Source organism: Drosophila melanogaster, chromosome 2R, assembly GCF_000001215.4.
Source record: "Drosophila melanogaster chromosome 2R".
NCBI lineage: Eukaryota > Metazoa > Arthropoda > Insecta > Diptera > Drosophilidae > Drosophila > Drosophila melanogaster.
In genome coordinates this window covers 23,630,814-23,657,566 of record NT_033778.4, presented here as the reverse complement: position 1 = coordinate 23,657,566, position 26,753 = coordinate 23,630,814, and the positions used below count along the sequence as shown (strand labels likewise).

Below are 26,753 nucleotides of genomic sequence, written 5' to 3'. Positions count from 1 at the left end.
ACTCTCAAGTGTGCCAAATGGTACATAAGTCGAGTGCCGCTCGTCACGCATCTTCGTGCCTCCAGCCGAGCGTTTATGTTGAGCAGCAGCGGAGCAGCTGAGGCTGAGCAAATATGTTGCGCACGGATACAGATACAGATACAGATACATATACAGAGACAGCTACAGCTACAGCTACAGATGCGGATACGGATAGGAGCACGGATACAGGCACGGGCACAGATACAGATACAACACGCTTGTTGCATGCCCGCCAAATGTTGAGATACCAAAAGCTCCGCCGATAAGGGTGGCATCCGAATCGGAGTCCGCATCGAGGGGGATGAAATGGTCAACGGCAGCGGCATCACCTGGCCTGCCCGGAAAAGTAGGCAACAAATCGCGCCAGCGCGCAAGCGTATCTGCGTATCTGCAGGAGCAGCTTTCATGCTCCGCAACATCCCGCTAAAAACAACTGTTGCGTGTGGCACACTGCCACACTGGTACTAAAAAGCCACACAATCGTTGTATTAAACACATTATACACATGTTTGTCTGGAGCCAAAGGGAACCCCCTCTGGGAGGGCCAACCGCCGACCACACTTCCGACCAGCTGGCGCTTCGGGTAATTTTACATTTATTTTTAAAGCTTAGTTTGTATTGGTAAATAATAGAGGTTACTTCCCGCTCGACACCAAAAAGGGCAAGCCGTCGTACTTTATGTACAGTACATGCCTCATGCGCACAGTGGCGGTCAGGAAAATAGGAATAGGAGGATTGGCTTGGCTTCATTTTTGGGCTCTAATACTTGCCTACTAGGCAATTACCAAGTAGTTTAGTTACTTGACCGCTGATTAATGTATTCAATATTAACTTGCCTGAAAAGTAATAATAGTGTTGTATTCCATATAATTGTAGGTAAACTAATGTAAAGGACTATTAACTCCACCGCATCTGTACTTCGCTCGGGGGATGCGATGTATCTCGCTCGCTGGAAGCTGCGAGCACATTATATAAAATTTATAAATACTTTTAAGCGCGGCCTGTCAAGGTGCGTTTGTGCCTGTGTTTGGGTGATTCGATTTGGCCTGGCTTAGGGGTTCGGTCCACAGGTCGATTGGCTGCCGACTTTATTACTGTATTATTGGCCTTTAATTTGAGCCTGAACGGCAGAATTCTCGTGCGCACACAGAAATGAATTTCCCTGGCGTCGGCGACGACTTCCTTCCATTCCATTCTAGTCGGCTAATTTCTGTAATGTTTTCCATTCATTCCTTTGTGAGGAAGGCAGCAAATAAAATATATAAAAAAAAAAATAAAATAAAATGCCCGGGGCCGGAATACAAACGATTTATGAGGGAGCAGGACGAACCGCGGACCTTGCACCTGATTAGTTGGGCAATTTGAGAGCATTCAACACGTGACCCGCTACCTTTGAATAATTTATTTTTGATTTTTTCGCAATTTATTGTGGCTGCTGAACTCAGGGGTTAAAAGCATGCCTTATTATCAGCATTTATTTTAATTAATGTTCAAAACTGGAAAACCAATTATGCGCAAATGGTTCCTAGGTCTGGTCAAGAAAGACCACAAATATGTGCTGACTAATTGGAAACCCAATGCCGAGTGCAACGCAAATGCATCCCGAATGCAGGCGCTATTGGAATTATTGAAATTCCACACCAAATCGACTCAATTAGGTCCGTTGGATGCGAGTTACCAGTACCAGGAAATTGAAGCTGCTTCTCTTGTCTTCGAACAGGACTTTAGTTGGTGATTAAGTTTTCAAGGATATTTAATTCAATCTGCCCAAATTAAGTACCAGGGCCAAATATTCATTTACTTAGCCATGCCTGCCAGTGCAGAAATTCAAACAAACAGGGAGTAGAATATGCTCATGGAATCATCTTTAAGAAGAGACAATAGACGGTTTCGCAGTGCAAAGACAATAATTTTAATTCGGACCTTGAAACTGATGTGAATTTAAAGCGGAAATGTATCCTTTTAATGTGAGAAGCCTTTTGCCCTCCTAGCTAAAGTTTCGTCTCTTAAAGACCAGGAAGTTGAGTCGCGAGGCAGCAAAGCAACATTTCGCAGCTTTGGCTGTTTACGGCCAAGGTCCTAAACGCACTTGCCACTTATCAAGGTCCTTTTGGCCAGGCTGCGTTCGCCGTACGCAAGTCATTAAGCTGATGGGTCCGGTTGGTATCGCTCTCCGAGCGCTGGGAACCCACTGCCTGGCCACCACCACCAACCACATTATGCATTAATGTAGTTAGCACTCGAGCTCACCTGGGCAGGAATACGGCTGAGGATGTTGGGCAGGACAAGGTGGAGCGGACTAAACGGACTAAGCGCAGCGTTTTGCCCTCGGGGTGCGAACAATTTCACGCATCCATTGTTTCCAACAACATTTGCTTTTCATCACTTTGTTTGGTGTGCATTTTGCGGGCCAGGCTGCCGCCATCAATGATGATAATCATAATCTACGGCCCCTTCTGTGAGTTTATGACTTTTTCACCATGTCGAAATTGGAGGGGCTTGGGCTCAAAACAAAACAAAACAAAAGGAATATGTTTTTCTTTTATAATGCGGGAAAAGCCAAATATTATGTCTTTGGGTTCGAGTGCTTCTCACTTCGTTGCTGGCCCGGGCACTTAACCCAGGTCCAACGACATGGTGGATCCATGTGCCTCCCAACCAAGTGCGTTAATTAGCCAGTGGGCCAGTGTGTGTTTTATGGCCGAGATAGATTCGAATGCGCATTGAACTAAAATTAAATAGATTTATTATTCAATAAATTGAACGCTTATGCTTAGAATATGCTCATCAATCTGCCGTGGCTTGCCACCATCCGCTTGGCTCTGGAGCAGTAGAAACTGTGGGGCAATCGAAGTGGTGTGTGTTTTTGTGTGTGTGTGTGTGTGGGTGCCAAAAGCGCTATTTAATTTTACGACAGATACATTTATGCTTATTACTTGTGTTGATTTTACGTCTAAATATGTCTACGATGCGGTCATAATGGATATGCATGTGTATTACTGCGGTGTGATGCGTGCTTGTGTGCTTACAAACTAGGTTCCGATATAGTATAGTATATATAGTATATATATATATATATATATATATAGTATAGTATATAGTATAGCATATGGCCTACGAGCTAAGTATTGATTGATATGTACAAAAAGCCTTGCAGCCTAACACAAAAAAGGATAAGTTCGTAAGAGGATAAAACAGATTTCACGCTAAAAACAAATTGGTGTGTGGGAATCGTAACCTATTCATATATCATATCATATATATATACGGGTATTGGATTGGTTGTATGTATCCGAAGTGATGCTTATGCACTCGCTTATGTAAGTAATGGCTATCGATAACTACACGCTCGCTGGCTTGTCTTTTATGCAAATGTGAAAATGGAGCACACACGCATCCTATATACACTCTCGATAATGTATATATATTCCATGATCTTCTACTGGCGGCATCTCGCACTTGAGTTTCGGGCGGTTGGGTATGGTGCTGCATGCATGAACATCGAATGCTGGGATGCGCCTAATGCGCTTTTCATGTCCTGTCCACATCCTTGATGCTCCTGTGCTCCTGCCGCATGCGTGTGTATGTACATTTAGGTTCGGCATCTGTGTGCTTGTGTGTGTGTGTGTGTTTGAGTTTAACTGCTTTTGTATTTTTCTGAAAAATATGACTTTGGTATTCCTTTCCTTGTCTCTTCTTTCCATGCCGGTTCGTCGCGTTATCCTTCCTAGCTGACCACGGCATCCTTGAGCAGGGGCACACCCACACCCACACCAGCACCAGCACCACCCACCGCCGAAGCGCCTCCGTTCAGAAGGACTTCACTGCCTTCCATGTCCTGGTCGACATCCTCGTTCTCCTGTTTAACTGGCGATCGATGCGATTCCTCTTCAGCGGCTTTCGGCTCCTCCTCCTCCTCCTCATCCTTCTCCTCCTCGACTGTCGGTGCTTCGGCGTGGCAGGGTGAGCTCGTCCTTGTCTCGCTCTGTGACAGCGGCACATTGGCCACCAGCACTCCCGAGTACTTGACGCCATTAAGCTCCAGATTGACAATCAGCTGCGGTTCGCCGTTATCGCCAGTTCCTGGAAGGGATCACGGTTTATATTAGTTCAATGGTCATATGCTTGGGTGGCTACAATCCAACTACTGAGGTACATATAATCTTTCTATTCAATTGAAAGTGATTTTAATACTTCAGTTATTTCCGATCTTATCTTACTTGCTACCGTGATAAATGCTTTAAGTTAATTTCGAGTGAACTCACCATTTCGTGCCACTTGAAACTGCATTCCGGACAGCAGGCTCAGCGTCTCGAGAGGATTGAGCTTGCCACTGGACGACGCATCCTTGTCCTCGGTCGGCACGTCCTTTCCTCCACTCTGGGGCTTAGCGCCGCCCTTTTTCTTAGTGGAAACGGGCGAACTGTGACGATGACCCACCGACCCACCGGTGGTGGTCGACGTGGTGGGTGAGTTCTCAATGGCCGAGTCGTCGGACTTGTCCAGATGGTGGGTCTGATGGTGGTGGTGTCCGTTCATCTGCTGCGGTTCGCTGTCGTCGTGCATGGAGGACGAGTTGCCCGTGGTATTGTGCTCACCGTGAGCGTAGTCATCCTCTGGTTCGCCCTCGGATGCGGCATCCTGCTGGTGGCCCATCGATGGGTGATGGAATCCCGCAGCTGCTGCCACAGCGGCCATGTTGTGTGGATTCAGGTAGAAGTTGGCGGGAAAGCCGGGCGGAAGGAGGCCACTGCCCACGCGCTTCGCTGGAGGTGGCTGGTCCACAAATCTGGATGAAGAAACCAATTTGGTTAGCACAAAAGTCTTCTCACAAAAACTAAATCAATTCTTTGCAATTATCAACAAACATAAGGTACGCAAAGTTTGAACATTGAATGCCTCGACTTTCTGACATTTTATTGTGCGGGTATGGAGCCAACTTACTTGTCATCCTGGTCCACGGGCTCTGGTGTGGGTTCCCGTTCGCGTTCCCGTTTGATATTTGTGAGATTTGGAGGCGAGTCGGACAGGTTCAGGGCTTCGCTGGAGTGGAGAATGGAGAGAAATGGTAAATGGTTAGTGTCTTCGCTGTACAGCTATGCTTCGCAAGCAGGTGGCGCTGTTCCTATTGCCTGAGAAGTGTGTAAGCTGGATGGCGCCAGCACTCTGAATTTATTCCAACTTAATTCATTTTAAATATTACTATTTTCAATATGCATTTACTTTGTTAATTAAGTAAAACCTGAATTTAGGCAGATTTCAACATTATGAATCTGCCAAAGCAAAAACCAGTTGGAGTGCGTTCAATTAAACTGGTTGCCACTGTAAGCATTTGGCAATTGCGAAATCTCGAAAGGACGGAAATCAATGTCGCACATCGTGAAGAGCTTACCGTTGCTGCGGCGAGGTGTGTGCCGATCCCGGTGGGCTGTTGTTGTTGTGATACATATGCCACAGGGCCACCTGAGCACTGAGTGCCTCATGCTTGCTCAGATCCGGACTCTGCGATCGCTGGCGCTGCTGCTGCAGGTGATGTTGCTGCTGCGACTGCTGCTGCTGCTGCTGCTGGTGGTGATGCTGCTGCTGCTGCTGCTGCTGTGAGTGCTGCTGCTGGTGGGGATGATTGCCGCCCAGGACCGGCGGCATGCCTTGCTCCTTCTTGGCCTGGATCAGCTGCAGATACTCCATCATCCGGCTCTCGATCTCCTGCTTGACCAGATTGGGCATCTGGCCAAAGGCGGGAGCGCCCATCAGGCGATGATGAGCTGCGGCGGCGGCAGCGGCGGCCTGAGCCTGCTGATTGTTGGCCACCGCGGCATGGGTGACCAGCGCCAGCGGCGACATTTGCTGCATGCCACCGGGCAGAGAGGGTCGCGAAATGGGCGTCTATGGAGCATAGGAGCATATCAGACATTAGTACCACAAGTTCTTGGCTGATCCAAGCTGCTGCTTTGTGTACTCACCATCGGCATCTGGTTGTGCATGGCCTCGTACTGGCCGTAGCTGGAGCGGCGTCCTTCCCGGCGATTCCCATCGATGGCCGCCTGCAGCTCCGCCGGCGTGCTCAGATTCTTTTTCTCGCACTCGTACGGGTACAGATACTTCATGTATCTGCAAGATGCATAAAATTATTAATAAGCGCGGCAAACAGACGCTCTAAGCGGCAGCGGGAGAGAGAGAAAGGGGCAAACTTCACGTTGATGTCCTGTTTAAGTTGAATTATCGTGTAAATACGAAAGCGACAGGCAAACAAATCACGATCCCACAGAGGGAGCTCCACGATTGCTGATCGATTGTTGCTTGATCGCTGCAATGTTTGATTGTCCGTTTCTGTTTGTCCCGCATCTTGGGTTGCTGATGCTATTTGTGTTTGCCTTGGACATAGCTCAACGTGGCAGGTAACCGCGATGGGATGTTTGAGTTGCAAGGGATTGAACGGATTGAATGGAATATCCACTTACTGGGTGCGCAGGGTGAACGCGGCACTGGTGATGCTGGAGGGCAGGTGCAGCCCCTTGATGATCTCCTGCCACAGCTTCTTGTTGATAACATCCACCAAGCCGCCGCGGGCTATCACCAGATTGTACAGCTCGTAGAGATCCAGCACCGATTTGGCCATGATCGGCAGCCGATTGATCGGAGTTCCTGAAATGTGATTAGGGGGGGTGGGGATGGGTTTTACTAAACATTCGATTCCGAATTCAGCTGTTTGCGCAATGAAACTTGTTCTTGCACTTGGCTATGTTTTTCCATCCAGCTCGTTAAATGCACCAACAAGCAAAACACGATTTAAAGATCCATAAAACAGATTTATCTCCCCAAAGAGTGCAGCGATTCCCCCCGATCCCCGATCCACGATCATCATCCCACTCCCACTCATCGATCACGGAGCAATTAACACTTGTAGCCCCTGTAGCAGCTGAAAAGTGCAGAGCGAGGCCGATAAAAACTGAAATAAATCCTAATTGTTGCTCGATTTGAAACACACGCACACACATACTCGTAGTATATACACATGTTTGTACATATGTTGGTCTGTTTATGGCGGCTAATCATCATCATACACATTGGCATTCTATTGGCCTCTATTTGCTATTGATTTGTACTATTGAAATTTTCTTTTCTACTTCCCTTTTTATTGCACACAGAGAGAAATTCTGTGATAGTTTGGATACCATTGTATGGTTCATTTGCTTAAAGACTATTCTATAATCATATCATCTTTCTATTTAAACATCCCACTAAGCATCTTTGGCACTTGAAAACGATTAAAAAACAAAACGAATCAACCTACATAATTGCTGGCTCTGTACGTTTGTAACTCAAAGTTGTATAAATCTGCGCGGGCTCCTTTCCTTTTTACGATCCAAATACCAAATACCATATCACCGATTGCCGCCTGTTGCTGCCCCATGGATCCAACAATCCAACGATCCATCGATCGATCGACTTTTGGTTTCGTTTTCGTTTTCGTTGTCTTTTATGAGCCCCAGAGGAATCAATCAAACTCTTTGATGGACGTGTTGATTGAATGAAAATACGTTTGTTTTTTATGCATATAAACAAATTGAGTGGCGAGGTGATGCTCGTATCAAAAAGGAATAACACAAAATAAATGAACAATCTGGTAGATATGCACATCTACCGATCCGTCTACAATGTGCCAGGGAAAAAAAGATTGTGGATTGCACGAGCCACAAACCAAAAAAAAATCTAAATCTGGGCAGGACGCACATAATCAAAGGCAATTTAATGATCAGCTCCGGCCGCCCGTCAATCGAATCGATCATTAAACTCTCCGTCGCATCGCATCGCATCGGATCGGATCGAATCGAATCTCCTGCCCAAGGGTATCGATCTGATCCTAACCGGAGTATCCCAACCGATCGCTGCTCCTGACACGCACATGCCAAATGCCAACTGCCGACTTATTATTATTATTTTTCCTGCCAGCTTTTTACATTTTTTTCCCCCACTGCGGTCTTTTTGTGGCTTTCAGACTGAACTCTTTTTGGGGGCACATCTATTTATTTACTTATTCGACTGCATTTGTTTTTCTAGATGTCAGGCGCTTTTAATGGAAATTAAGGGAAACTTGATCGAGTCTGAAATCATAACGCCACCAGCGCCGAAGGGAGTCGCATCGCTCGTCCCGACATCGAGTCGGTCTCCCAGTTTCCAGTTCCCAGTTCCCAGTTCCTAGTTCCTAGTTCCCATATCCCAAATCCCAAAGATGGTGTATGGTGGGTTGGGCGTTGAGCACTGGGAAATAGCTACGAAAATAGCGGCCGCGTTGATAAGTGATTGACGTCTTTTAATTAAGAATTGCGCCCGCTCTTCGCTGCACAAACAACTCACGGCAAGCGATCCACATTTATTTCAAATTTCAAATCACATTTATTTATACCTTACATTTGGCATAATTTCCGTTAGTTAGTTAGTTGTACAATTGTACAATATCATTCGGTTATAGACACATGGACACGGACACGGAATACTCTTGGCCCGAGTCGCATTTTTCGGCGCTTCCTTCTCATGGCGGACGACAACTTTTAGACAGTAGTCTCATTCTACCCCAGCAGGCGACCCCCCTTACCCACCTCCTGCTCCTACGCCCCTGCCCCTTCTGTGTCCCCCCCACCCAAAAACCCCCTTTGCAGTGACCGCGACGGGTGAGCGTGCATATGTCAAAACTTGAACGCATGTGACAGATTAAAATCCATTAAGTTGTCAGGGATGTTCTACGCATATAGGGACGTGTAAGTATGTTTATTCAGAGCATAGATTTTATATACAATACTTTGTATGAAACGTATACGAAATTACATAAATAAACAAATAATGTTGTCTTCAGCATGGAATGTAAATTTCATTTCAAGGCAATGAATACTAATCAAAGTCACGAATTTGCATCTAACAAATTTGTAAATTTAATTACAGTTGGACATGAAGTACAAGAGTAATTTTGAAAAAGAATACTTTTGCAAGTATATTTGAAGTACATTTCTGCTGCCAAGTTTATGAGAGTTTGCCGTGGGTCAACATCACTGTACTCGTACTATTTCCCTGGAACACGACTTGTGCAAATACAAACAAATTTAATGCCCTCTCGGGTTGCGAGTCAGGCAATCGAGGCAAACACACACAGGCTCAAGGATTGCGCTTGGATCGCCAACCGGAAGTTAATTTATTGAAAAAGTACAGTCACGCCAGGCATTTGGAGTGGGTGGGTGCATGCCACCGATTTCCCTTGCATTCGGTAATGCCCATAATTAATGACAAAAGTGCAGGAAAGCATACTCGCATTTATAAATAGGCATTTGCTCCGATTGCCGCTGCAAGTCGCCTTTAAAATTTAAGTACCAATATGCATATGGTACCCCCTTTTCCCACAGTGTGTGTGCGTGTGTATGTGACAGTAATTTGAAGTGACAAAATGACAAAAAGTCAGCCACCAAAATGATTTCTCTTCTTCTCTCGGTTTCTCGATTTCTCGGTTTCTTGGTTTCCTTTTCACCAGAATTTCTGCATATTTTAATGGCTCCCCTTTAGCCCGCTCGCGCTGCTCAAAATCAAACGTCAAAGTGCCGAGAAATTTATTCAATTAACATAATTTGAGTGAGCCCCAAAAACACTTGGCTGACTGAGTCAGCAATCCGTCATCTGGGCCAGGGATATGCAAATGTGATAATTCAGATTCGAGATACAGCCCCCCCCCCAATAGTCCCGCCATCCCAACTCTATGAGCGCCCCTTGAAAAACTTCAATGCAATGTGCAACTTACCGCGCTTTTGCATAAACGAGAACAAGTCGTCCAGGAACTCTTTGCGCTTGGGATCATCATTGATTTCATAGAGCTGCAATTAGAAGTGTTAGAAATGTATAGATTAGACTGGGCTATTAAGTTTGCTAATTTTAAAGCAAACGCTTTCCCAATACCAGTTAATGTCCACCCGGGGGCGCCACAAACATTTAACGCACATTAACGACTTCATTCAAGATTCTAAAGCATTGTTCCGCAGTTATATTTGTAATTTATCACAAAATAGTATATTACACAACCTTTTTATTAATTGAAAAATGTTAAATGTCATCATATCATGACTAAATTAGTTTTGATGTAGATAAACATACAAAACGAACCATTATAAGCGTATTAGTGTGAGATTTTAAACAAAACAATCGAACAAAAGACTTGACAACAACTTGACTCTTTAGGCCAATGGATTGGCACAAAATGGAGTTTTGGCTCACTTCTGGCCTTTTGTTGGGCCAACAATAGACGCTCATGATGACAGGGGCGCGTGTTTGGTTGTTTCCATCTCTGTCGCTCCCTGCAATGTTGTACATTGTTTGCTGGGGGTTGATAGAGAAACATTCCCCTAACCCTCCAATCCTGCCTCTTTGGACTTTTGTTAGAGTGTGAAGAGCTCAATGGGCGCGCGAGTGGCACAACGGATAATTAGGTGATAAAGATAGAGCCGGAGATACAAACGAGGGAAGTACATAAATGTATCTGCCATTTATACATTATTATTTATCGTCGCTATGTGCTGCGTTTTTCCTGCGGCTCATGCTTTGACCTTTGCCACCAGGAACCAAGTCCGTGGAAGGAAAAACCCTAGTCACAACTTGGTACGAGTATGTTCAGAATTAATGACAACATCGGAGTGAACTCATCAAATTCGGAATTCATCATACTTTCCGCCTACTGCAAAAAGAAAGAAACGAAGCTGGAGATGGAGATGGAGATGGAGACGGAGCTACAGACGGAGCCCTGCACCATCCGTGGTGCACATTCTAAGTCAATGCGAATGATGAACTGCCTCCTTCTCCATCTCCTTTCGCCTCTCCACCTCCTCGCATAAATGATTTAAAACCAAGTCAGACTTGGAGCCCCGACTTTGGCCGGGCACTTTGGACTCCAATCCTTCTGCCAACTTCTTTCCAAACTGGCTGGGCTGGGGATATTTTTTATGATTCTCGACGCCCACAAGAGCTATAGGAGCAGTGCCAACAAAATAAAAAAAAAACCTTCATATATACATATGTGGCTTTATACCGCTCGGGGTTGAGCCAAACACAAAATAAATTAATTGAAATTCAACTGGATTGGTTCCTCGAAGGATTCGTTGCTTTTCACTGATTACACCTTATATGTACATTATACACGTGGATGTACCTCCTGAATTTGATCTTCGGAGATGAGCATTTTGAGCTGATGCTTTCGTTTCACACTTGTTGTTGAGATGATTTCCCGATTTCGGAACTATATTTCACTTGCAGTCTTCGATTTATTTCATTGATCAACGCGACGATGCAACGCCATCAAAGGTCGTTTATCAACTAAATTTGTGGCAGGAGTCTGGATCGAAATGCTGCCTGCGTCGCTGCCGCCGCACACACACACGCACACACACATGTGTTGTATCTGTGTACCTACATTATTGCCTGCCTGTCTGCGGTACTCGGGTACTCGTTCGTATTAATAATCATAAAATGAAGTCTCGCTTTCACGCACAAGGGTTGCAAACCTGCCTGTGCCTCATTTACCAATATCTTTCCCGAATTTCGATCCCCGAACTTGCATCACAGCAGCCGCAAAACCGTTAAGCGCTACCAATATCTCTCCCAAATCCGTAGCAATAAAGTTATAAAACCGGCAAACAAGAATTCTATCCCCTGCCACGTTTGCCGTAGACCAATCATAATCGTTTTTATAACTATCGAAGATGCTGCTGCCGCTGCCTGAGCACACACATGTTTCTTCGGGATCTGGAATCGTGAACTGGGAATCTGGAATTGGGATTCGGGGTTCTGGGTTCGGGTTATAAAAATAATCTCACTTATTTGTCGCCTAGACTTAGTACCCGACAAATCCGCTGCCTGGGTGCTTGAAATTTGAATCCTTGATTCTGGGAATTCTGGATTTCGCCAGATCAATTCCCTTTGCCTGCCCCCGTGTGTGTGTGTGTGTGGGTGTGGGTGTAATTTATAACTATCAGATACAGATATAGTTGCCCTAGCATATGGATGCAAAAAGGTTCCAGTGGACATTAAAATTTATATGGACATGATCCCGTTGCACGGACGGCCTTTGGTCCCTAAGTGTTGTCCTGCCGCATCGAGTGCATAATTCAACGGCCAGCACTCACACATCGTTTTCTATCCGCTGCTATGGATACAGATACAGATACGGATACCGCTACAGATGCAGATACATCTGCAGGTTGCCGGCATATTTATTTAAGAATTTCACACTCATTACTCGAAATGTGTTGAACAGACTTTCCGTTTTTTCATCGTCTTTTATGTTTTATTTCATCTCTTGGCTCTTATAATTTTCTGGAGAATGCTATAATGATGAATGCACTAAATAAATACCCATTAAATATTAATCTGTTGTAACGATTTGTCAAACCGAAAGCCATTTAAATTATTAAGTTGTTTGTTTTTTGCTTAGAAAAGGGCTCTGTATATTTCAGTCAACGTTTAGTTTTAGTTAAATAATTAACCTCTTTATAGATTATTGCAATTATTTAACTTACCATTCACCAGATTTTAGAACGTAAGTTCTGCGACGACTAAGTGAATTACAAAACACGCGCCAAAAAGCATCGAATTGAAAGGAAATGGCACAATCGCCACGATTGAATTCTTCAACAAGAACACATGAATATATTTATATAGAATATTATTGGAAAATGCTTCGGGCTATAATTAAACATAATTATTCAGTACGTACAGATAATTGACATTGATTAATGAGAGCAGGGCAGAAAGAAACTATATAATACAAGAAATGAGCAGCGAAATGTACCAAAAATAATATTTTTGTTTTACTTGTTGTCTCTTCGTCTGCGGATGGATGGATGGAAAGATAGATAGATATATAGATAGATGGATGGCTGACTATCTGACTGATGGCCAAGACTGAGAACTAAAATCAGAGCAGAGCGCACTGTGAATTTTACTTAAAGTTGGGGAAAGGCGAATGGCTGAGAAGCCAGCGAATGAATGAGCGTATCTGTATCTGTATCGGCGACCGTATCTGTGCGATGCTCTTTCAAAATGGCTTTTCTCGCAGTCGCAGCCAGCCGCTATCGCTTCAATTAACATAATTAACGTTTCGTCTCGTTTCCACAATTAATGAAAGAGCGAAACAGCCATTTTGAATGTGCTGCGAGGGATTTATCCGACACCTACAGACCAAGCCAAGTTGGAGGTGGCCAAAGGGAGTTGTGAGATATATATACATATGTGTATATCTGGTCAGCTTGGTTTCTGGTTTCTGCAAGCACATCATCATCATTCAAGAGCCGCACACGGTGTAAGCGAAGGTGTTAAGCGTGAAGTTACAGATACATTTGCGGCCAGAGCTGCGACTAAAGCCCCATCCACCAGAGATACATAAGTATCTTTTGCATTGCATTGCGAGGGTCAAAGTTTTTATAGTGCATAGAGAATGCGGGCTCCGTTTGATGGATAGCTATGGCCACAGCTACATGGCTATTTGGCCGAAAGGGAGCAACGGCGAGTGTGTGTGTGTGTGTGTGTGTGCATTTAAAGTTAATCGAAATTCGGTTTTTATGACCCAAGCGAGGCGAGGCGCGACGAGACGAGACGAGTCAGGCCCAACCAAAACGAACCAAAAGCTGTCGCGGTTCACACAGTGTATCCGTATCCGTATCTCTATCTGTATATCAGTATCTGTATCTGTGGCTGTATCTGTGCCTCGATTTTGGCAACCACATTTAATGACCACACCAAAAACTGTAAGGATTCGAGGGGATTTCGGGCCTAATTGCTCGCATACTCGGTCAGCATGTGGACCTCACATGCCGGGGGATGCTGTCCAGCTATTTTCTCACCAAATTAACGCCCTGAAAAGGGCTACATTAATTGCTCAATTGCAAACCGGAACTATCGTATCGCCTGGAACGCCTCAAGGCGGCACTAGCATTAGCCGTACCATGACGAGATCCGAAACGAGATCACAAACTGGAGTGCTGGACTGGCGGACTGCCGGGCAGCTTGACTGCTGGACTGCAGCGTCTTCCAACTGGTTTCGATCCCCTTCGGCCAGGTGGGATGAGGATGAGATACTTTCCCGCTGGACTGCGACTGGCTATTAGTAGTTAATTGATAGCTTGCCTGCATCTTGTTTACACACAGTTTTGTCGATTTCAATTGACTGAACCTCGGGCCCTCCGCCCCCTGTGTGTACCCCACGACTTTCCAACTCCCTTCCCTTCGCCCAGCACTCTACTAACCTGTCTGACTTGTTTAAACTGCTCTTCAAAGCTCCATCCATTATTCTGCTGCGATGAATTGGAAGCCTCGCTGGACGTCGACGAGTTCGATGCGGAATTGGCTGCAAAGTGGCGGGCTGAGTGCAACAGTTAAACACAAATGGATCGCCGCCTGCCACGCGATAGATAGATACCAACCTTCTTTGCCGCTCGGCGCTGCTGTGGGTGATGCGAACGAGAACTGGTGGCCACCCACTCCTCCGCCTCCTCCGCCGCCACCACCTCCTCCGCCGCCCGATCCTCCTGTTCCTCCAGGTCCGGCTGTGCCGCCTCCATTGGTGGTCGCATTGCTGTTGGAGCTATTCGTGGGGGTGGTGCCTCCGTTGTAGCTGCTCCCATTCCCACCGCTGGGCGACGATGTGACGTGGCCAAAGGCCACCGAGTTGTGGGGCAGTGGGAAGCCCGAGCTGATCGTCGTGGGCAGCATATTGGCCCCGAAAGCAGCGGCATGTGCTGCGGCAGCATAGTCCTGTTCCTACGGGTAAATACAGGTATTTCCAATATAATACGGATATAAATATCCGATTTCCCTTCAAATTACTTTAGCTGTATGATAGTAGCTACAGTATCTTCAGCTCGATAGACATCTTAACACTCACCATCAGGCCCACCTTCATGTCGCGCACCTGCATCTTGAGCTTCTCCAGCACGTCGCTGTGCTGGAGATTTGGAATGCTGTGTAGTCCGCCGATGCCCATGAAGCTGCCCAGAGCGTTGAGCGGATGATTCGGCGGCAGTTGATGGTGATGGCTGTGGGAAGAGGATTGTTGCAGCGATTATTACCGCACCTCCGCACCTCCAGGACATTAATCAGGAGCAGTCACTCACCTCAGGGGCAGCTCGGTCTGCGGTTCGGGGCTGGCGAAGCTACCACCGCCGCCGGAAACTGTGTGACTCAGGCGGGCTGCAATCGCCGCCTTGGCGCTCAGCTGATGATGCTCCCCATCCACGGAGTCGCAGTCGCGCATCTCGTCGTCCGTTCGATCACCATGTGACTGCACAGAAGGAAACGCAGATCGTTTTTGAAATGAGTTTTGGTGGTGAGGGGCTTATACATCTAATTCTTAATACAACATTTCTCCCAGTGCACCTAGAACCAAAAACAAAGCGACCCCATGTAGGTGATGGAGAATTAATGGCGGCGCTTATGTCAACAAGCTGCCCGCTGGGCCAGCTTAATACGGACACTTTGTTAGGCGGCAAATCGGCAAATCGGAATCAGAATCGATATCGAGGCACTCCGATCACTGACCGCGGATCACTGGGCGTGGGCAGTGGTCATTGATCCAGCTGAAAAGCATCACCATCTCGATTCTGGTTTATGGCATGTGCCAAGAGTCACATTAACTTTGGCACGCCGCGCAATTTCAATTGAAAGCAACTGAAAGCCAAAGACTGCGAGTGCTGAAAACAGAAAGCCACTTCCTCCGGCGGGGTGACAACAAAGGTAACCACTTAATAAATTAACAATGCCAGACCCACAAAACGGCAATCAGCCCAGAGCTGTTCGCCCCGCTCCAGGGCCGGTTGGAGGGTTTTGGGGGGAGCTACTGAAGCTTCGCTCCTGGCCGGCAAAACTGGGAGAACTAGCAGACATGGCAGACCAGTGCTAGCCGTGACTCTTTGCCAAGAAGTCCGCCACGCATGGCCGGGAGTGTTGAAGTCACCAACTGCGACTGCGTCTTCAGCCAGAGCCAGAGTTAGCTAGCTTCAAGTCCGATGCAACTCCATCACGGCTTCTTGGTTTTTATGCATTTGGAGAGGTGCAAATTAAGCGCATCTGTGACTGTGTGCAAATCGGGAATTTTCAATTTAAACACAGCCAACGGAGGAGCTGGAGGTGCTGGAGGAGCCGGGGGAGCCAGCGGAGCAGGGGCCAAACAAAGTAAGCCAGGCCAACCCAAGTCGGTCTCATACTCGTATGTAGCTATTTGCCGGATACCCAGTGTGTTCAACATTTATCGCCTGGCTCTTTGGTGGTGCAGCACTGGTGTTGGTACTTCAAGTGTTGGTGTCGCTGTGGCATAATCATAAGTGCAACCAAAACCAAGGCATAGACAATGCCTCGACCATAGAGAAACGGAGTTCCTGGAATTCTTTGAAGTCGGCGCGAATGCAAAGCGCTTCTATGGCGAAAATGTTGCACATGCAATTCCACACGCAGTTGCGGTCAAAATGATTATGGCATACTTTAAAAAAACGCTTTTCAATTGCAAAATCCTGTTTTAAGCTATAATAATAGTTATAGATTAAGATTTAATCAAAATATAGTGCTGCATAGCTCCAGAATAGACCAAACGTAAACCGACTTGGTGGGTTAGTTAGTAGTTTGTGCATGTGTGTATATCAAACTAATGTAACTTATCGGAGTCGTGCGAAATACATGCAGATGCTCGTGTAAATGCAGCCACACTGTGTGCATGTGTGCGTTTTAGTTGCGGTCTACTGTTGACCAGGTCCAAACAGAATGCAGTGGTCTGGGCTCCGCCAATGGCCAACATCCAAGATCCAACAGCCAACAGCCACGGAAAGCGGCGGCATGCAGGCCATGCCAACTTGCACCTATAAAATGTCTAATTAATGCACAACGAATTTGTGCCGCTTTAATGTGGCTGGTGCAAGTGGATCGCATGGCTGTGGATACGGATCGGCAGATGGAAATGCTCAAAGAGCGCGCACAAGGCAATTTATTTAAGATATTCATTAAAAAGCCAACAAAGTAGCACGGAAGAAACCATTGCAACTAGTGGTAACATGTTATGAACTTATTATTAACATTTCGAGCCATCTTAAACAATCGGAAAGGAAATGCACTTAGCTGGAGGATGGAGAAAAGGTTCCACCTTCAAGGAAGAAATCCATCAAAATCACCGCAACAATGCCCATTTCAGATATGGAATTTCGTTGGAATATCGACGTAGCTTCCGTGGAATATCAATATATAGTCGCTGTAAGCGACGCATAAATCACCGTGAAGCGATAAGAGGTGCTCCACTTGGAGGGCATTAGGTGCCCAATCCAATGGAAGGCGGGAAAACACCCGCACAGTGCGGAACTCGACTAATGGCGGTGGTGTACTATGTATGTATCTGTATGTACCTACAGATGGCTATGGCGAACCCACCTGGTCGGCGGGGGACACGGCAGTTCCATTAATTTTTGCGTTGATAAAACGCTACTGTTATCGCCAGCTAAACACGAAGTCGCCAACTGCTAAGGCAAGACATTAAATCGCAATTAGACCCACAGACAATGAGGAAAACTCGGTGCTACATATGTAAGATAGAGATACTATTCCGAAACTCAAACAAATGGATGTGGGCATGGGCATTTTGGTGAGTGGGCGGGGAGGGGGGGGGGCGGTTGGCACCTGTGCAATTTACCTTAATAGCTTTCGATGCACCGCAGACGGAGGCAACTATCTGAGTGGCCTGTATAGGAAAAATATTTAATTTATTTGCCACAGACCGTACTTAGCCCCCCTTCCCCTCCTCTGCCTTGGCTTTTTATCGCTAATTAGTGTTGACATTACATTTCGATAGAAGTGGCTGGAAATAATGTATCTTAATTTATTATCATCGCTGCATTCAGAACTATGAACTACAAATGCAATTTGACTAATTTCCATTCGCTGTTCGACAATCGAATGCGACAAATTTGTAGGAAATTGCTCGCAGTTTTCGAGGGTTTCGAATGCGGACAAACGGACAACTGGACAAACGGACGGACAGATGATGCCGCATGTGCAACATGCCGTGCTAATTTAAAACAAAAGGACACACCGCTGCGACCGCTCGGAAATCCATAATGCGACAATCCAGAAGCGAAGCTGTGAAGGGCGCTGCCGGCAAACAGGATCAGGATATTGCTACCAGAAGAGAGTCCTGCATAGCACACATACAGCAGTCCATTCGAGGGGCGTTTATTGTGTGAAGGATTAAGATTACGAGCCGGCGAGCATGTGTATCCGCATTTGTTTCTGCTTTTCTGTGGCTCGAGTCGCCGGTTTTACAACTGTATTTCCTTGTTTTTTCGTTGTCCTTATTCTTATTCTTATTCTTGTTTTTCTTTTTTTTTTTAGCCCGAACTCTCTTGACAAACTAAGGCCTAATGTCCTTATGACTCAAGTGGGTTCGGCCGGAGTCTCATTTGAGGATCAGACCGGGGCGTACTGGCGTCTTAAGTTTATTACGTTCGTCTTATTCAAATCGTAGGTCTGAGTAATTAGGCGCATTGTTTAAACTTGGAAAAAAGGCAAGAGAAATTAGAAATTCGGAGTCCTAAACCAATAAAGCACTACTTCAAGGCTAATGGGGATAAGAATTGTAGGTATTTCGAGATAAATTAATCAATATATTATAACAAAGATCTCCTTAAAATTGTGATCTTAACTTTTTTATTTATAGGCAGGGCACGAGTGTAGGGTTACAAACATGTGCTGACAGATATCTCTCCTATAAAAATAGATCGAAGAGACATTCGTGCATATGTCATATCGTCGTGATGCCTGTCAAAATCATAATCTTGGATGACACGATGGCCTCTGGAGATGAATTCTTCACTGCCCCCGGGAGTCTGTAATCTGCGGGAGATTTATTAGATTGCGTATACGGAATCGATTCACAGACAATTTTGCTAATTGGACCGCAGCCAAGACTAAAGATTCTAAGCCATTGTTAGCTTAAGCCAAACCGTTAACAGGCCATCAAAGAATCCGTTTTTATATGCCAATCAACCCCTTGAGTTGGTTCCTTTTAGTTTTCCGTTTCGCTGGCACATGTGTGCTCGGGATCTTATAACTGAATAAATATATAAATAAAATTACCCATTTACGCATCCACCCCGTGGCGAATTATGTATTTGAACGCGATGCAACTGCAGCGGAATATTCGAAAGCGAAAAGAAATTGCAAGCCAGCGGCTAAAAACTGAGGAGATGGAAAAAGGCGAAAAATAAATTTGTGTAAAAAGGGACGAAACATGTGCAACGTGGTCTGCGTTCGGGCAACGAGAGCATGGAAATAAAATTAAAATGCAAAACGTATCTGAAAGATACAGATACACGTACGCACACAGATGCGCGCTCTTAATGGTCGCGTGTGTGTGTGTGTGCGTACAAACGCGATTTCATTCGCTCGCCAAGCGTCGAAGCGGAAAAAATAAGGCGAATAAAATATAAAAATGGAAACAACAAAAGCGGGCCAACAAACACACACACACACACACACACACGCATATACAATGGCAAAACATAATGGCGTTGGCTGTACAGAGTACAGGCCTCCTCCACCTCAACCACCACCCCCCCCCCTCAAGCCAACCCCCTTAACCCTTTTTTTTAGCACGCACGCCCATGTAAAACGAGCGCGGCGGGCAGACGAAAAGTTTCGCGTAAACAATAAAAGATACAAATACAAAAAAAAAAAAAAAAACAAAACCGGTTAAAAAAAAGGAACGCAACGGTTAAACGGCAATAGTTGGGCTGGGTTCTACGTTCGCCAGGGGCGTAGTCGGTCTTTCAATCACAAAGGGCGCTAGAAAGCGGAGCATACAAAGAGACTATGTACAAGATACTCGCTCTTCTTTTCTTTGGTTTCGGAAACAGCATATCGTAAAAACAATGCAGAAAATAGAAAACGTATTAGCTAATTTAAATTACACTCTTGCCAAAAACCAATAAACGAATCATAATGGATCCAAACATGGCTCAAACTACGCCCCTGCTGTCTGGCTGGCCGGCCAACTGCGAGAGTCGCACTTCCCGAAGCTCCAGCGCTTGCGACCCGACTCCTTGTGCCCATCCGGCTGCGGGGTGGATTCACTGCGTCTAGCTTCGATTGCAGGCGGCAATAATTAAAAACTGCATTATTTTATTGCCTTGGCCAGCCCGCAAGTCCGCCTGCCTTGGTCTCTTGGCCTGGTCGCTGGGTCTCGTGGTCTCCTGGTCTCTGGAGGTATTGTTGGCCGTCTGGACGGCAAAAGAGCCCACTTTATTGGATGCGAGTGGCGCAGGGCTTGTTACAGTCGCCTGCCCGAAATATATCTGTGTTTTATGACTGGGTGTCGCCACATGAGGAAAGTTCCTAAGACCGCACTTTCCACCATTGTTAATCAGGAAATGTTGCCAGCAAGCACACACAAATAGCTACTACACTACTTGGCTAATATGGCAGAAGCTCTTTTCAGATACTTATTGCCTAAATGCTTAATACCCCAATTTTAATGGGTGTACTTTGCTTAATTCCCCAAAAAAAAAAAACACATCGCTTACGAATCGATAATAATTACGTATGAATTTCACTTGCAATTGCTTGGCTTCTTTATACGAAAATTGTGGCAGGGCTAGTCAATTGTGGCAGGTGCAAAGTGAGGAAAACAGGCAAACATCGAACATCAAACAAGGATGTGTTTTTCAGTGCCAAATGCCAAATTAAGATTTGCTGTTTGCCAGCTCGATTATTCAATTTGTTGGCGCTCACGCGATTTTCTCGTTGGCCAATTGGCACGCCCATTTCTGTTTGTATTCGGCGAAAGGGAGGGCGATATGTGCGGTGCAAGCGAGAGGGCAGGGTTTTATTAGCGCGATGATAAATACACTTTTTATCCAGGCCCCCGAGCACACACACACACACGCACACACACACACCAACAGAGAGGAATACACACAGATACTCGGTTCGTGCCCTCGCAAATTCGCATTTTGTTTTGCGATTCGCGATCGTTTTTCGTGGCGCTTTTCGCAATCGGCAGCTGTACTGGAAAAATCCAATTAACAGTTTTATTAGCTATGGTTGGCAAAATAATTCATAAATTCATTAAAAACAATACGAAAAGCGCAAACTGTAATACTGCCAATAATAATCATATTTTTTACGAGCTCTTTCTGCTTTTACGGCCCTGTTTTCATTGGCGTTTTGTGCCGTTCTGACATTTGTCGCCATGCACTTTTGAGTGCCGCCAACTGCATTAGTAGTTAATTAAATTTTTTCCCCCCAATATACATACATATATCCAAATGACAAATCCCCTCCTCCATTTGGCCAGTTTCAAGTTCGCGCCCCCTTGGCGCGCAAACTAAAAGCAAAACAAATTTCGCTTGTCATTGCGGTGGAAAGCGCCACCGAAAATCAACCCATTCCATTCCATTTCATTCCATGCCATGCCATCCTATCCCCCAAAGGCCCCACCAGATACTTAATCAAATATTTCCCCTGACTTCTGGTTATGCAAGAAGAAGAGGATGGAGGGGGGGGGGGGAGAAGAGGAGCGTAGCCCCCACAAAGAATTTAATAAAAATCGTTGGCTGTCAGCGTACAAGAAGCCAAACAAATTATAACAGGTGCCGCTTCCGACCGACCCAAATGATTTCTGCTTCCAGTGGCGCAGGGAAAAGGGGACAGGCACCCCAATGCGGTGTAAGCCAACCCCATCAGCCAGTTAGCCCGCCAGTTAGCCAAGTGTGAAACAGTTAACTCGTTTCGGTAGTAAGCGTAAATGTAATGCAATATTCATTTGATACAAATCATAGGGTTCTTACTGTACTTATTTATTTGTAAATGCCAGACCTTTGAGCTGCGCTTGAGCTGCATTCCCATGGAACTAAGATGCAATTAAGTTTACAACTCTTCCAAAATTTCTGGCTTGGCGCACTGAAGCGGTCATAAATAAATGTGGAAAACGACGCTGGCCGAATCGGAATCGGAGCCGGAGTGTGAATCAGTGCAAACACCAGCAGCGGCACCAGTTAACCACCACTGAGATTTTTTTTTGGGGGGATTCCCCCAACCCAAGGCCGGTATGATTTAATGTGGGAACTGCGCCTGGAGCACGTGCAGCGCTCGGAGTGAATCCACCAGCTGCTCCGGCGCTGGAGGAGGAATCGGAAGCCAATTGTCTCGAGTCATGTTCGCCGGCTTGATTTAATTTAAAAACGATTCAAAAATTACAGACAACAATTCGGCAATAATTTTAAACTCTGCGTTTAACCCATGTAATTAAAGTGCTGCTCGGATGACGATACTGGGCATTGGGCATTTGGGCATTTGGGCATTGGACCATATACCATGGACCATTGGGCACGACTTCTTCGCTGGGACTGGGTTTCATTCGAGAATTTATGACTTTTTGACAGCCCACATTATTGTTTAATCGTGACTTTCGGGCTAAAATTGAAAATGCGAGCGGCGAGTGGCGGTGGCAGGATTTGATTTGAATAGAACTGCGGATCGGATGTGCGAATGACACCAGCATGTCGGTCCGGATCGCAGTGGGGTTAATTAGACAGCACAGCACCCACATGCGGACCCTCAATTGAGAGACCCGCAATTAACACCAGTCCAGGCCCACAAGGAGCACACATCGCATCGGCATCGATCCGGGGGGATGACGAATAGGCCGGCCTGGAGAGCCGAGATTCAGTCGCTGTTTGCACAGCCCATTGCGTCTCCGCCGCCTTCGCTTCTTGGCCAAAAGCGAGGCTATTAAAAATTATTATGTAAATAGCCAGACCGACCGGCCGGCCAGTGAGTGAGTGTATAAAGTCTGGCTCATTGTTGATCGAGCCGGCAATGTCTATTAACAATAATAAAAATGAAAGGAAAACAAAGGGGCAGGAAAAGACTAACAAGAGTTTTATTGAATTGAAGAAGTCGCGATGAGATGGAGATGGAGATGGAGATGAAGCTGCATACCTGAAAGCGAATGGCCGAAAGGCCTGAAAGGCAATAAAACCCATTTAATATTCATTTAAGGTACTAACAAATAATGCAAATATTTGAACAATCTATTTACATATGAACGCCATCAAAGAGCTTGGATTGAAAGATCTCTTTCAATCGGTGGAAATTGTGAACGATCTCGGGATGTCGGTACGCCGATCGCTCGGTTTTGTGGGACCAAAACAGATGAATCTATTTGTGTTTATGAGTGTGCCATGCACTTAGCTCGATCAACGTGTGAGTGTATATCGCGCTGGACGTGAGTGTGTCGCTACAACACAATCGTCTTGTATGCGACCATTTAGCATGTCACCTTTTAACGGCTCTCCGGCAAACTGAAACGCCAAAAAGCCAAAAGAGCCAGCTCCCTCCGTTTTGAATCTCCCATTCCCCGATTGAATAAACATATTTTTTTAACATTATAATTACGTTTTGAATCATCTGCAAACAATGTGAGTCGGTTGCAGGAATTGCCTTTGCCTTTTCGAGCACGACAGCAGAAAACAAAGCTGAAGTATAAGTTGCTACCCAAACAAGAGATCATTATGGCCAAAAAGCGATCGCTTTTGGGCATTTGGGTAAGGATTTCCTCTAAGTGCCGACGGCAAATGGGTATTTCATTTTTTTTAGACTGAATAGGGTATCTTGGCCCATCAGTGTCAAGACTTAATACTATTTTTCGCGTGGCAAATGGATATTGATGCATTAGTAACTCAAATTACCAGACGGTCGCGAAAAAAACAAAACAGATTCTATACATACATATATGATGGATAGATGAAAGGTGGGTTATCTTATTAATTTTTGTGCTTGACAAATTTCATTTGGTAAAAATAATAATAATACTTCGAAATGCTTCTGAGAATTATTATCGGAAAATGAATGAGTTTCCATCAGTAGCTGATTGTTAGCAATAACCATGAATTCCGTATATTTCTTCATTATTTGTATTTCAATGCTACATGTTTGTTTACATAATTCATTTGTATATTTCATATCAGTGTTTTACGATGTGATAATAAAGAGGTAATTTAGCGGCACTTACTGACATACTTTTCACCTGGATACTTCTACTGAGAATGATTATGCCAATTAAGTTTATTACTTGAATGTATGACATTTATTTTAATGCCAAGCTGATTAGTGCTTGTCACATCAATTTTTCAAAGAAGATAATAATCCTTTATAATAATAATAACTTCGGGCGTTACTGTAGAGGTGCATATTGGGTGTTACAAAGTTCCTTTTCTTACCAAATCGTCCCCCAGATCGGAATCGCGTTCAATATTGCTGGTTGAACGACCGCTACAGTCCATAGTAGGGTGCACTCGCAGTTGCATTGAGGCGAATTGGATCACCCTGCTCGAATGTCACGAATATAACGAATATGACGAATATAACGAATGTTGCGGTTGATCAAAGACCTGCGCAGACCTTTGATACTTTTGATGTTATTTCCTTAGCTGAAGTTTAATTGGCACAGCACACTTTTGTTGTGTTGTTTTTAGCTTCTATATGGCATTACTTTGCGGCCAGCATTTGATTTCTTTTTTTTTTTTGTGAGCGCGAACCGTTACTTGTGATCGTCGATCCTCTTTGCACTTTATTCTGGTTGGAAAACAGAAACAGGAGAGTGCGCTTAAGAACCGTTCACTTGCATTTATGCCTTTCTGTTTGTTTGCAATTGCTTGCGGTTGTTTAGTGCGATTTGGTTCCTAGTGACTTCTATGCTTCTCACTTTAATTATGGATCAAGAGTTTTACTGCTCACACGCTCACACACACAGAACACGATTGTTATTAATCCACATTGCGACGTTATCTAATTACAGTGATGTGTCCATTTGAAAAGCCGTTATCCGACCGCACGGAACTCGTCTCGTTCACTCGAAAGTTCAAATCGGTCTGAGTAGCGAACAAGAAACTGGCGAATAAGACACCGACACCATCTCACAGCAATAGCAACAAGTTGCTGCAACATTCCCAAATGTTGCCGGAACGGCCGTTCAAATCGAACGAATGGAATTGCACGTTCCAATTCACACTCGTTCCCCGAACTCGTTCGCAGCCAATCGGATGGCCGTTCCATCGTTTGTTAGGGGAGGGGGTGGGGGAGGTGGTCAATTAAATTAAAATTGTAATCGCAATCTATGCAATGCCCGATTCGTGTGTGTGTGAGAGTGTGCGCAATACGCCGCCTTCTTATTCGCTCATTCCGATACACTCACACACACACGAACACCTGAGGCAGAGGTGTGCTCGTGTATCTGTATCCGCAGAATGTGGGCAGAAAACGCAGATACACTGCCTAGCACGTTTGTTAACGCAATTTAACAGGTTTATGTGCTTTTGTTTTCGAATAAAATGTATATTTTTAGTAAGTTACTTTAATAATGATGTATTACTAATAATATGTGCAGTTGTTTACCCGCGTTTTAGGAAGTAAATAAGACTTTTGGATACTAAATAAATGACAACCTTTTTGTTTCTAGCTTTTGTAGCTTAGTGTTTAGTTTTGCGCACTTGTATTGGCTCACTGGCGTATCTTTCAATCGAGTTTTATGCGCGGTTCAATTGAAGAGCGCCGCCCTTTTCATTCGCCGAATCGTCCTGTTGATTTTCCCAATCGAATGGGAGGGGCCAAGTTTGTGCCCTTTTAAATTTGTTGCCAATAAGTACACAAAAACGGGCTAAAAACAATTGCCAAGTAGGGGGTGAAGGTAGGCGTTGGGTGGGCTGGGAATGGATGGGAAAGGAGGGGGAAAGGGAAAGGCAAACGGTAGGTTGATTAATGATTTGCGAGATAAATTGCACTTGTAATGGCCAAGGCGGTAGATAGATGGATGGATAGATTGCTGCTGCCACCCATCCAACAGACAGCCACATCCACATTCGCACCCAGCCACCCATCCAGATAGTAAATAATTTCCGTTTCTCGATTTTCACTAATTTGAAATTGATGAAAGGCAGCGCCGCCGAAGAGCAGCGGCAGTGGATCCAGACACTGAAAGAAAATCGGATGTACTTTTATGCATGCAAACAAATACGCTACGGTACTCAGTTAAATGATGCAAATTAAAATTCATGACTTTTATTCTTCAAATTATTTATTTGTGTGTAAAGTAAGTTATATTTTGAACTGATTTTCCTGTGTGCAGCTGAGTATATCAATTTTGGCCGACTTGTCTGTGAAACAAACAAGCCGCGAACGCTGCGGCATGTATCTGTATCTGCATCTGTTAATGTATATGTATCTGTATCTGGGTGTCTGTAGGGGAGGCTACCCTACGACTACGAATACACCCCCTGGCAGCCAGCCCAGGAGGAGAAGAGCAACGCCAATGACGAGGCGACGTCCGACCCACCGACTTGACTGATGATGAAGTGAGAAAGTAATTAAATACAATTTTAAATGTGACTAATGAGACGACGTCAAATTCGTGGGGCAAAATGGCAGGAGGGTGGAGAGGGGGGGGGGGTGGTGGTGTTTCTGGGCGCGATCTAAGGGAAGTTGCAGTCAAATGAATTCATCGGGAATATTTAGGAATTCGAGGGAAATATAAAATCGATCTTAGAAGCTCCTGTTTCGAGGGAAAACACTCCTGTTTGGAGCAAATTTTTTCATTCTGAACTTTCCATTTTTCGCCGCCAACTGAGCCCCATTTGATTTTCTAACAACGTACTCACCTGTAAGTGAAATTTGTG

The 26,753-nt window shown here is 45.2% G+C and overlaps 1 protein-coding gene and 1 long non-coding RNA gene across 6 annotated transcripts; one reads left to right on the top strand and one right to left on the bottom strand.

Annotated features, from left to right (window-relative positions):
* Positions 1 to 2,746: 2,746 nt before the first annotated feature.
* On the bottom strand, positions 2,747 to 24,957 carry retn (retained). 5 transcript variants are annotated; one of them, NM_176254.2, is made up of 12 exons: positions 24,303 to 24,957; positions 15,162 to 15,328; positions 14,933 to 15,083; positions 14,472 to 14,808; positions 14,295 to 14,410; positions 9,806 to 9,878; positions 6,483 to 6,666; positions 5,985 to 6,132; positions 5,414 to 5,907; positions 4,966 to 5,064; positions 4,287 to 4,810; positions 2,747 to 4,104 (listed from the first exon to the last, which is right to left on the bottom strand). In NM_176254.2, the coding sequence occupies exons 1-12, from the start codon at positions 24,387 to 24,389 to the stop codon at positions 3,749 to 3,751; spliced, it is 2,736 nt and encodes a 911-aa protein (NP_788434.1). In that variant the 5' UTR covers positions 24,390 to 24,957; the 3' UTR covers positions 2,747 to 3,748. The 5 variants fall into 5 exon arrangements, with proteins under 5 accessions (NP_788434.1, NP_476864.2, NP_001286775.1 ...); NM_057516.4 differs by having other exon boundaries at positions 14,295 to 14,395; NM_001299844.1 differs by having other exon boundaries at positions 2,890 to 4,104; positions 14,295 to 14,395; positions 14,472 to 14,802.
* On the top strand, positions 18,473 to 19,190 carry lncRNA:CR45153 (long non-coding RNA:CR45153). Its single transcript, NR_124714.1, has 2 exons — positions 18,473 to 18,658; positions 18,740 to 19,190. It is a non-coding gene; the product is annotated as a long non-coding RNA:CR45153 (long non-coding RNA).
* Positions 24,958 to 26,753: the final 1,796 nt, after the last annotated feature.

What these genes read in the sequence shown, in the direction of transcription:
- retn (NM_176254.2), bottom strand. Translation starts at nt 24,389, where the DNA reads ATGCAACTGCGAGTGCACCCTACTATGGACTGTAGCGGTCGTTCAACC. An exon ending in CCGATCTGGGGGACGATTTG is followed by an intron (nt 15,329 to 24,302) that starts GTAAGAAAAGGA and finishes CCTTCTGTGCAG; the next exon opens with TCACATGGTGATCGAACGGA. An exon ending in AGCGCCGAGCGGCAAAGAAG is followed by an intron (nt 14,411 to 14,471) that starts GTTGGTATCTAT and finishes TGTTGCACTCAG; the next exon opens with CCCGCCACTTTGCAGCCAAT.